The sequence below is a fragment of the Pristiophorus japonicus genome, chromosome 12, assembly GCF_044704955.1.
Source record: "Pristiophorus japonicus isolate sPriJap1 chromosome 12, sPriJap1.hap1, whole genome shotgun sequence".
Lineage (NCBI taxonomy): Eukaryota > Metazoa > Chordata > Chondrichthyes > Pristiophoridae > Pristiophorus > Pristiophorus japonicus.
Genome location: NC_091988.1, coordinates 45,248,665 through 45,260,942, shown reverse-complemented (window position 1 = coordinate 45,260,942; position 12,278 = coordinate 45,248,665). Strand labels below are relative to the sequence as shown.

The window sequence follows — 12,278 nt, the reverse complement described above, 5'->3', positions numbered from 1 at the left end:
AGTTGGCCAAGAGCCAGCATGGTTTGATCCAGGAGACCGATAGAGGTGGCCTCAGATGTTGGCATTGTGCACCAGCAGGTCAAGTAGACCTCCAAAGGAGAGAGGAACACTGGGAGTGAAACAGAAGGACCAAGATCAGGGATCTAGGGGAGGGTCTAAGATAAATCCACGGGATCAGTACAGATAAGAGAGCTAGTCTAAGGAACAGCTGTTGGAAGGTGGTGGCACAAACGATCAGGAAAACAGTGCTCATGATTGGAATCCTTGGTAACATGGCAAACAAACAATTGCTTTTTGGACTGACTGTATGCAAAACAAGGAGCAAATTGTGCTTTCTTTTCAAAGATACTGGACCATTGACAGGACACAAGTTGAATGGGAACAACTTCAATTAATTAATTTTGAAAAGCAGTGAAGATAATTATATTCTGAAATATGATGGGTAAATCTTAATGGGCTCCTGAAAATCAAAATTACAAGCTAGAATCTGCATAAACTGGACTAACTTTAATTGGATAATTTTAACTAACATTATTATTGAGTGTGTTTTATAACATTTTATTTATAACAATAAAATAATAATTCAGCTACCACTTGAGTATGGGCAAGTTCCAAATTGGTGTTGTTAACACAATTTCTTTGGCTTACATAGAGTACAAACTATTTTATTTCACAAAATGACCATAAACTAATTTTAAAAATATATTTTAGGAAAATGGAAAAAAAAATGCTCCTAAATTAGAATCTGATGATAGGCGGTATAAAAAAATCAGTTTGGCCCAGAAATTGGGCGTGTAGTGGACGCAGTGAACCGTGACTGCAGCTGGATGGATAGGCCCAAGGCACACGTAATCTTGGGCCTCGGGCCTGATTATCATCGAGCCAGTGAGCTGCGGACACATGATGGACGTCCCCAGGCAGCTTTCTGGCAAAGAGGAATCGGAGATCGGGCTGCTGCGGAGCCAGCAGTGGCCCTCGGGTGAGTCCTTAAAAGTGGGGGATGATCGGGTCGGGGCAATTGGAATGGGAGGGTGGCAAATCCAATCGGAAGGGCAATTAGTAGTAGCTGGAATGGGCTGGGTAATGTTGATCAGGAAGGGTGGGGAGGGCAGAGTCCAGGATCGGCGTGGGTTGCTGTGATAGTGATTATGGTGGGTGGGTGGGTGGGGCGTGGAGCGGGGGGGATGGAGCAGGGGGGGGAGGGGGTTGGGAACATGATCGGGGGTGGGAACAGTGGCTGGCTGCGGACCACATGCTTTGAATATGGAGCTGGGTGGGGCAGTCCTGCTCCTCCCAGCTCCACATTCGGGTAAGTACATTTTAAACACTTATTGTGGCCTGCAGCAATCATTTTAAGGACTGTCTGTTGGGCCGCAGGTAGGCCCGATTTTCCTGAACGCAGCCAGTATGGCGCCAACTGCGTCTAGGTCAACCCAGTATTGCAGGTGGTGGGGGGGGGGGGGCTGCAAAAATTGTTAGGCCGCTTACTTGAATAGGAAATGGGCTTAACGCCCGTTTCAGGCATGGCCCTGAACTCCAAATCTTTTGCCTACACCAGTATGAAGGACGGCGCACTTCTAGCTGGTAATGAGTCTGTTTCCTGCCTGTCATATTGGAGGCTTAGGATGCCGTTTAGCACCTGAAAAACAGGCACTGTGAGGTCATTGTACAGAGTGACCTTGTCATGTCGAAGCACTTGCCTCTCTCCTGTGTTGTGCACTGAAGTCCCAGTGGAGACAAACAATCTATCCTGCTTGCCAATGCAGTCTATTCCACTTAAGTTTGTAGACTCGAAGGTGGATACTTTTAAGGTTATATCTGTTATATTTAAGATTTTTAAAGCCAAAGTTGATTTCTATTACATTCTGTTTTTTAGGTTTATAATACAGGAAATAATTTTGCTGCCCAGACTCACATTGGACTGTGCAATGTGTTAACCATTTGTACACAGTCTACTCCTGACAATTCACACAATTGACTAATCAACTTTGAATTAAGAGGAGTAGGTTGCATGAGCAAGCTGCTATAATTAGTTTAACCATATTCTAAGTTGCTCTTTAAGGAGTCCAAAAATATTCATTTATTCTAAAGAAATTACTTTTTCTACTACAGAATACATTATACTCCACTCCTCTTAAATAGATTCTCCCTGGAAGGGCTACCACAGGAAAAAAAAGGTAATAGTTTGTCAATGACACTGGAAACATGTCTCTTGGGCTGCATCTTAGTCCAAGGTTCACTGTAAGATTTGGAAGCCACAGAGGTGTCTGTGTCCTCCAGGAGTGGCTAAGTGGATATGACAGTGGACAGGAGCAGTTTAGAAAGTAAGCTAGCCAAATTAAGTAGCTGGCCTTAAAAGTAAACATACTGAATTACTGGGGCCCATATTCATCTCACTGCTGCCCCGTTTTTTAGTGTGAACTGGGCGGTACTGAGGGGAAATCAGAGCGCTTGATTTTGGTCTCATTATCGGCCCATTTTTTGACGGGATCGTGGCAGTAGTGGGACCGAAATCACTGTGCAGTACTTACCACCCAATTACCGTTAACATCCTGCCTAACGCAGTTTTGGAACTGACCGGGAAATAGGCATTCAGTGCCCCTGCCCGGAATGGCTGGGCGCCTCCTTAATTTATACACATCAGGGTCCTATGACCTATATAGGACCCAGATGCAACTTTAGCATCCAAATCGGCTGTGGGCGCACTGCGCAAACCCCCACCAGGTGGAACTCAACATGGAGTGGTCTAACCAGGGGCTCCTTAAAGGGATTGCTGGAAGCCGCACTCAAGACACGGCAGGTAAATTCTTTTAACAATTTTCTTGTGGGTCCAGGAGGAGCACGAAAGCGCTGGTAACTCAGTATTCTTACTTACATGAAACCTGATGAACAAAATCGATTGGGGCTCCCGCTAACATCGTTGAACCACCGGCCACCTGCCTGATCTCCGCCCAGAATAAAAATCGTCCTGACCCCATCAGCTCTTCTAATTAACATAAGTTGGCTATTATGAAATCATGAGGGTTATAATTGAGAGTACATTTTCCTCAGATGCTGGTTAATTCTTCCATTCTACACAAGATCAAACTTGTGAACTGACATTTATTGTATTGATTAACATTTATTTGCTAACGGTTGACTGCCATTTTGTTTATGTGATGTCTGTTTAGATAACAATCGACTTAAAATATCTTCAAAGAGGAATCATGTATAGTGAAAGCAATTTCCAGATGTACAGTTAGCAAAACAATGTAAACATTTTGTGAGAAATGAAATGCTAAACGGTTTTCTTTCTGTTGGAAGGGAGGAATGTACGTTTTCCAGCTGTTCGATGCGTATGCTTCGAGTGGCATGTGTCTTCTGTTTGTGGCCATTTTCGAGTGCATTTGTATAGGCTGGGCTTATGGTATGTCATTTATAAATCATTTTATATTCACTCATTGTCAATGGGTTACTGCTTAGTCTGTGGATTATTGAAAGCTGAGACGAAATAAAACTGATCAGCTGATAGAGGATATGTGCACCTCATTCATTGGCACTGATATTTCTGGTTATGTGAAAGAATAATAATATTTTGTATCTGTGTCTGCCATGCACCAATAGAAAAGTCAAAGGTCTCATAACTGGAGATAGAGGAGTCAGCATTGAATACAATAAATATTTCATTCATTATATACTCCTCTCCAAAGCTTGGCGTATTGCTTTGGAAATAATAGTGTCGGTGCGTATTAAATACATTACAAAACAATGAGTTCTTTCTGGAAGAAAGTAGCTCTCTTCGCTTGATCAAAGACTTGTTAGAAATTAGTTTGTAATAAATTAATCGTAACAGGATGCTGATATGACATTGATACTATAGGACAAACCTGCACATACAAAGCTTTAATTGTGGGTGGGATGACGGAAGGAATTGGTACCAGCAAAGCTTTTGTAAAAACAGAACTTAATGCTGATCTACAGTGCCACTTGTTAACATTTACATATAAAAACAACAATAATATATATAATAGTGCCTCTACATCTGGCATAATTGCCTATTTTCTTAAACCTGGAAAGACTAACAAGTAGGGAGACTGCCACACTAGTGAAACTGTAGATGGTGCTGTTGCAAAACAGTCTACATTTTTCAAGCCTTTTAGTTTACATGAGAGAGAAAAGAAAGACATTGTTTTTGTAATAATACGTCTAGAGTCTAGACAGAACTGAAATCTCCCTAGCTCCAAATAATAGATTTAAAAAAAATAGGTTTGTTAAATTGCAGGTCTTTCTACTCTTAAGAAAATTGGTATTTCTCTAGAAACACAGGGCTGACCATTTTAGTTATAGAGCCTATTCACAGCCTCACTGTAAGTCACTGTCATTATTTTCTGTCGCCCTGGATAGCTCCTGAGTGAAGAATTCATGAGTACATTACAGCTGGCCAGCAATACGGTGGAGATAAGATAAAAATATATATCAAGGAGAAGATATTGAGGAGCCGAAATTGCCCCTTTTTTATGGCCCGTTACCGCTTCCTTTTGTGCCCTTTGGGGGGAATTGCCACATGAGAGCGCAGTCGGCGCCAGTCGGTATCCCCGACAGTTTGGTGGGGTGTGAAGCGGCTGGGAGCTGCAGCCGCCCTTAAATGGGGAGGGCATACTGCCGTGGTCGCCATTTTATTTGAGTCGCTGGCCCAGCCGAACTCATCCCTGGTGGCCCAGTGGGCGCCATTGTGGCCTCACTTTAAGTGAAGGGGGAGGACGTTGCAACAGGTCAGCACAACGCGGCACAACATGCTCAGCACAGCGCTAAATAACACCGCCCACCTTACGCCCCGCTCCCGACTCTGTTCTGCCCAATTCCCGTCTCCACCAGCGCCTGAGAACACCGGGAGGCTTCCCAAAATACAAATTCCCGCATATCGCTCCATTCTCTGCCCCATCTCTCCAGGTGATAAATCTTCAGTTAATTCAAATTATCGTCCCGTCGAAGAGCGATTTCGGCCCCTGTCACTTTATTCCTGTCATTTGCTCTGTTCTTGGGGTTAAGACATGTATCTATGTAAGGTTTCTACATATTTGTGAGGCTAAATTAGGGGAAAGAAAAAAAAAATCGTTAATCCATTATAATTTAGCAACTGTGAAAACATCCACAGTCTCCTTAGTGTGCATGTCTCCCGAGCTATACACAACAGACGGATGTAATCATTCATTTTAGTTCCTGTGAAATAAAATATTTCCACAGTGTGACAGCCCACACAGGTTGCAAGAAAAATTACAAACCAAATATGATTGTAAAATACTGCATTAATATTAAATCATGCAGATAATGACACAGCCTGTTTTATGCACGGCGTGATACTTGATATCCTCCCAATCTCTCGCATGTTCACAGGGGGTACTCGATTCTATGACAACATTGAAGACATGATTGGGTATAGACCATTCATTCTGATTAAATGGTGCTGGATGTTCATCACGCCTGGTATATGTACAGTAAGTTCTTAAACTGTTACTGTACCTTTTTACAACTGCTTTTATTTTACTTTCAGTTAACAAAAATATTAATTATACAAATTGGTTTCAATGTCAAATAATATTTTTTTAAATATGAGTATATTTCATCCCCTAATTGTAATAATTTGCACATCAAATGTTTTAATATCTTCTCTAAGATTTAATCTTCATTTTACTTCTGTACCCAATGCAATTATCCTTCTTTTGTATTCCTATTTTTGTTTATAATAGTATTCACTTATGCATGTGTGTATGTTTTAAAATTGCCTCTTAACAACATAAGCGTGGTTGTTATTTTTTTATTGCTAAAACATACGTCCACTGGATATTTTTTTTAAAGGAAGGGAACAGGGCAAACTGTGAAAGCTGGTGCAAAAGCAAAATACTGCGGATGATGGATATCGGTGTTATAAATAGAAAATGCTGGAAATACTCAGCAGGTCAGGCAGCATCTGTGGAGAGAGAAACAAAGTTAACGTTTCAGGTCAATGACCTTTAGTCAGAACAGTATATGAGACCAGTAGGTGCAAAATGCAGTATTAGTATTTGGCGGACCCTCGTATCGAGGATGACTTGCTTCCACACGGAAAAGGGATGAGTTAATAGGTATTTCGATGAGCAGCTCACAGCCAGCAAATTGTGTGTACGATTCCACTCCTGAAGAGTACATTTTGAACATCTACTTTCTCAAATTATTATAAGCAATACTTCACAAACATGCCATAACATTGGATTAGAATCATACTGCATGTGGTTACATGCCTAAGCATTGGGCAATAACCTTCCCAAAGGAGTCCAACGTCGCTGCATTTTGGAGTCAGATCAGAACCCGACACCATAGTTTGACTAATTCCTGGGATGAAGGGATTGTCCTGTGAGGAGAGATTGACACTATATTCTCTAGAGTTTAAAAGAATGAGAAGTGATCTCATTGAAACATAAAATTCTTAAGGGGCTTGATAGATGCTGGTAGGAGGTTTCCCTTGTCTGGGGAGTCTAGAACCAGGGGTCACAGTCTCTAAATAAGGGGTCAGCCATTTCGGACTGAGATGAGGAGAAATTTCTTCACTTAAGGGGTTATGAATCTTTGGAATTCTCTACCCCAGAGAGCTGTGGATGCTCAGTCATTGAGTATATTCAAGACAGAGATCGATGGTTTTTAGATATTAAGGGACTCAAGGGATAAGGGGATAGTGCAGGAAAGTGGAGTTCAGGTAAAAGATCAGCCATGATCGTATTGAATGGCAGAGCAGGCTCGAGGAGCCAAACATCCCACTCCTATTTCTTATGTTCCCATGTTATACTGTTACTTTTGTAAAACTGTTTTGTAGTGGTGCAGTGTAATTGCGGCCTAAGTGAAATATTTGGGGAGCAAATTTAAGATATTTTGCATGAGCACCTGAGAATATCTGAAGCAAACATTTATTTTAAATGTTACTGAAACGTTCTTCTTTCAGGCGATTTTCATTTTCTTCATTGTGAGATATAAACCGCTCAAGTATAACAACATATACGTGTATCCAGACTGGGGTTATGCACTAGGGTGGGCCCTGGCTCTTTCTTCCATGATTTGCATACCTCTGGGATTTATCTTCAAACTATGGAACACGGAAGGAACCTTTTTAGAGGTAATTACAAACAGATATTTCAATATTATCAGTTTAATTTAATTGTTCGCCATCTGCTAAGTGCTGTTTGTTGCGAGCTGTCTGCGCTTCTCCTTGCCAAATCGTCAATCACTTAACACCTTTGTGAATCTTGTCTTATGTTAAAAGTTGAGACTGTTGTACTTAAATTATGATAAGAAAAATACTTTTACATTTACAGTCAATAAGCTTGGTGTTGGGTACTTGAAAATCTAGTTCATGGACTGGAAAGGGATTACATTCCAACACAAATAGCAACTTAAATCTGATATCCTGCTCCTTCCACATACACTTTGCAATGGCTGTTCCAAAGTAGTATTATTGTGACATTTATTTTTTGAAAAAAGGTTATAACTTTTACTAAGGGCTCTGGGGTAATTGCACTGCCTTGTATAATACGAGTCAGAAAGTGCAACGTTCAAGTTAGCTGTATAACACCATATATGGGTGCTAGAACTGACCTGGTACAGCCAGAGTAGGGAAGGAGGAAATGCAGCTAGCAATTCTCACACATACAGACATCGAATGAGAATAAGATCACTCTTGGCTCTAGTACCCTTTATGGTTAAATCCCACTTCTCTCTTCTTCCCTTCCGTGCTTAATGGCACATGAGGAAACCCATTCCTTCCACGAATTTACAACCAGCAGATTGAGCTCTGGGTTGTTTCCATAATAACATCCCTTTTTACATGGGCAGGTCATTAGCCTGACTCGCAACCCCCACCAGGAAAACCCTCGAGATATGATGTGAGTAGGGTGGGGCGGTCTGCTCCCATCGGATGTGAGAATCCCGCTGGATGTCAACCCAGAACTCTCGTCTCCACTCTCCAGGACTTATGCTTAAATAGTCCACCAATATTTACTGTCTAGTCTCTCACATCAAAACTGGTCACTTTGATAAGTGCAGCCAGTGCTCGTGGAACCATAACATAAGTCCTCATGATCAAAGAAAGAGGGGAGAGGTTAATAACCTGACACTAAATTGCTTTCTTTTAAATCCTTGTTCATGTTACCATTTCAGAAAATGAAGAAACTTACAACACCCAGTCCGGACTTGCGACGAAGAGGAATGGGATCACTTAATGCGGACACATGCTGCAGCACAATTAATGACTGTGATGGTAAACTTAAAAGCGATGGACGCATTCCTACCGTCACAGAGAAAGAGACGCACTTCTGAGCAAATTCCCCGGTCTGTTTTGTAAAAAAAAAGCAAAAATGACATCACTTAATTATAGAGGCCTGCTTATTTTGCACAAACTTTATTAATGTGTTAATTCAAAATTAAGCATTATATACTTGTTTTTAAAAAAATGTGACTTTTTAATGATTGTATAAGTAACTGATTATATATAGTACTTGATATTAGTGAGCTCATGTAATAATGTGACACTGGTAAATGTTTTATAGCGATTCTAGTGTGGAATCGATGTATAATGTGTTGTAAAACTTTTATACTTGGAACTCTTTTTCATTATGGAAGGCACAGTGTTTAATGGACATTTTTGCTTATCTGTAAGTATGTAAAAGGCCATTCCAAGTCACAGCGCATGCTTGTGGAGCCATTATTTTTGAGCCTTCTACCTATGTTCATGTAGGTAAGTACAATGAAGGCCTCCAATGTTAAGGAGGCAAATTAAATACACTTCTTCAGTTGTCACTTCTGAATCATTTTTGATGGAATTTGTTATTTAAAGGCTTTTAAATTTACAATATTTCTATAGATATGACTTTCATCATTTGTATATTTTCCCTAACCAAAGGCCCATAAACATACATATTTGATTGGTGTGGTCCAAAATATATTACTAAAGTGTTCTGCTTGTAAATGTATGCTATTGATACCGAATAACCCACTACTGATATTTTTTACAATTTTTCAACTTTCCTGCTGGTATTTGTTATTTTCTCAGACAAATATTCAAGAAAATGTGGGGGAAAATTGGTTCTTTTTAGTTTCTGTAAAGATTATTGGTACATAGTAAGGCCAAGTAATCTTCCCTTTTTAAAAGAATTTGCATTATTAGGTGTGGTGCCAAGTTGTTTCACACACTGGAGAGTTTTTTGGCACAAGGTTTTATTGTCTGCTTACTTATCATTTTTAAAGATAAATAAAGTTATCAATTTACTTCACTGCTTCTTACTTTTTTGTGGAACTGATGTGTAGCCTGGAGCGATGGGACAGCAAAATATCGCTGTATATAATGTTTCAATGGAAATTGAAAGAGATTGGTGTAAATCCTGTGTAAAGTGGGTCTAAGCTGCTTGAGTGCATGAGAATTGGTGCGCAACCTTTAATTAGACAGCCCAGCCGACCCACTTCAGTCACTGACACGGGAACAACCATGTAAGGAAAGAGCAGATCTTGGCTCACTCATTCGCCTCCCAGATAACTTCACTGCATCTCTCGTCAATCTTTTTCTCTAACATTTCAAAAATACTCATAGCAGGACCATATGGAGCAAGTACCTAAACAGGGCGGCAAAGCAGGGCACCCAGTCACTACAGAAGAATGCTACAGATTTTCCTGACTCAAATCCCCTTGAGGAAATTGTAATAAGGAGGCACAGTTTCTTGGTGTCTGTAGCAGCAAGCAGACCAGGAATGCTACACGTCACAGCAGCGAGGGAAGTGGCACTGACACTGAATGCCAACCCTCTTATCCCAGGACTGCCAACCACTGCTGCAATAAGTTTAATTATCTCACCAGGGCAGGCAAGGTAACTCAGCCATTTCTTCCTTATCTACCATGGGCATTAGTACACTATTCGCCCTTTTAAAGCCTTCACAATGTACTCCGATTAGGGGGTGGGGAGGGGGGGCGCGGGGGCTGAACTGTTATTATCCAGTGACCCTAATGGCAATTACTTAATACACAATCTGAAAACCCCTTCCTCTGCTTTAACTGGCTGGTACCCCCATATTTCTTACTTTAGTTCTTCCATGCCACTTGCCACAAAGTCCTCAATTGCTATCCGTCCCCGTATTTACTGTTTACACTATCTCCTCGCTAGAAAAATTAAGAGATAAAGCCTGCCAGAGACAGGCCACTTCATGGGTTATCCCCACCTTTAAATCCTTCATGTCATACAATGAGGAGACAATGGATCTCCTCGAGAGGCACTCTGCTTCTGCAGTGGGAGATGGTAATATTGGTGGCATATTGCCAACACCAGGTTAGTGAGTGAACACCTAAACTGTCACCCTGGCATCTCTGTGAACAGAGACTAACTACCTCCTGGTCAACTAAGATGGTAGATGACGGCAAATTGAAGCCCACCCATGGGTTCTGGCACAGACATCATGCCCCTTGTTCCACTGCCACAATGCCCCCATGACTCACTCCTGCATCATTCGCTTCTTTACTCCCAAGCGGCAGTTGACTCAGATGTAATGAGAGTGTCCGTGAGGATGTGGCACTGGGTGATTCACAGAACGCGACAGAGCCAGGGGATTGGGAAGTGAGTGAAGATGTGCCACCTTCCTAGCGGTGGCTAAGGAAAGGGTAGCTTATGACTTTGGAGTTGTGGGATCCAGAACTCATAGGTATTCACCTGAAGGATGTTCAAGAAACATCATACCAATGGGCAAGTCCTGAGCTTGTTCTCTGAGGATGTGCAGCAACTGGCAGGTGTAACTCACGAGTTGGCAGCTCTCCTTTGCAGCAACAGTAGGGAATCTTTTTCTAGATTGCAGGCACCAAAGAAGTGTGTGGAAATTTTAATTGGAATCTGCAACAGACTCTTGAACATCCTGAAGAGTTGGAGATCTTGGGAAGTTAAGAGTTAACAGTTGAACTTCTTTGTATCATGGAGAAATCTTTCCAAGATAAACAAGATAGCTTTGAAGTATGTGAGGAATGCATGGCTTTTCCTTCAATACGAAAAGTGTTTGTCCAGGGAAATAGGTGACAGTAATGTCGTCAGCCATGAGTGATAAAGGTATAACGGGTAGAGGATTCATTGACTATAGTATAGGAAGATAACGGTTAATAAAACCTGTTCTTCAAAAAGGTTAAGAACTGTTACATCAGGAAGTCTTGTTTGAGAAATGTAGCTTGGCAGGAAACAACTACAACTGTTTACATGAATAAACTGTCTTCAAAGCATTTTGGAATAGATACGTCATGAGGTCTTATCTTTGACATGTACCTTTGATGTAGGAAAAATATGATATATAAAGAAGCATGTTTTTCAACAGGTTTTTAGAAAGCTGTAAAGATACAGAAAACGAAAAGCTGCTCTCTCTCTATACAGTTAGGCCCATCACTGTGCTGAATATCAATAAAGTTTGTTCCATATAATCTGCCATCAAGTGAATCATGCTTACTCGAAACGTGTTGTTGTGAACCACAGAATGAAGGAGGTTGAATGTGAACTTGGATGCCCACCTAAGAAGCAGCCGTGGGTGAGTTGGTGCCTCCACTTCCATGGAATGTATTCAAGCAGAATGTGCACATGACATAGTGCATTGTTTTTCATTGAGGTTAGAGTCAGGAAAGAGTTAGCTTATTTGATGCTGACTTACTGATTTGGGTGATGATCTTGGCATGTTCATGTAAGGGGAAAGAGGGCCGATGTTATGTGATGATGAGGATCTAAGGAATTCCCATTTATTGGAAAGTGGAGGAGAAAGAGGTAAGGCAAACTGTGTTACAAAGAGAAGACCTGAGTGATGAGATATGCTCTGTTGCCTCTTGCAGGAGTAATTGAGAAATCCTCTGAGTGTTGGCCATCGTGATGCTCTCCTCCATTTTGTTCTGGTTCCAACAAAGCCAGGATCTCCTCTTCAGCAATGTCAACATCCAGCCATTTCTGAATGGTGGAAGTTGTGAAGAGCAAGTTATAACTATTTGTAACACATGATCTGAAGCATACTGCAGAGCGTTCCCAATCAGCCCAGGCAGCAAAAGCAGACCCTTAAGACCCCAATCGTCCTCTTATTGACCTATCTTGTAAAAGCATGTGCCTCATTGTAGCTGCTGTTTGGACCATTCTTACTGGGATTATTATCCATGTGAGAAGAGGTGCAAGCTTTGTCACTCAAAAGCCATCCATTGCCTTGATTGAAGAGGCCAGGGAGGACCAAATTTCAAAAAAGGAATGCAGTGTGACAACTTCCAGTAAATGTCACAAT

The 12,278-nt window shown here is 41.3% G+C and overlaps 1 protein-coding gene across 1 annotated transcript in view; it reads left to right on the top strand.

Moving 5' to 3' along the window:
* slc6a11b (solute carrier family 6 member 11b) overlaps window positions 1–9,270 on the top strand; it is a 201,644-nt gene extending 192,374 nt beyond the window's left edge. Inside the window, exons 12-15 of the mRNA XM_070895378.1 lie at window positions 3,304–3,406; window positions 5,374–5,474; window positions 6,953–7,123; window positions 8,164–9,270. Of these exons, the coding sequence (XP_070751479.1) occupies window positions 3,304–3,406; window positions 5,374–5,474; window positions 6,953–7,123; window positions 8,164–8,322 (534 nt within the window). The 3' untranslated portion in view covers window positions 8,323–9,270. The remainder of the gene's footprint in view (window positions 1–3,303; window positions 3,407–5,373; window positions 5,475–6,952; window positions 7,124–8,163) is intronic.
* Window positions 9,271–12,278: the final 3,008 nt, after the last annotated feature.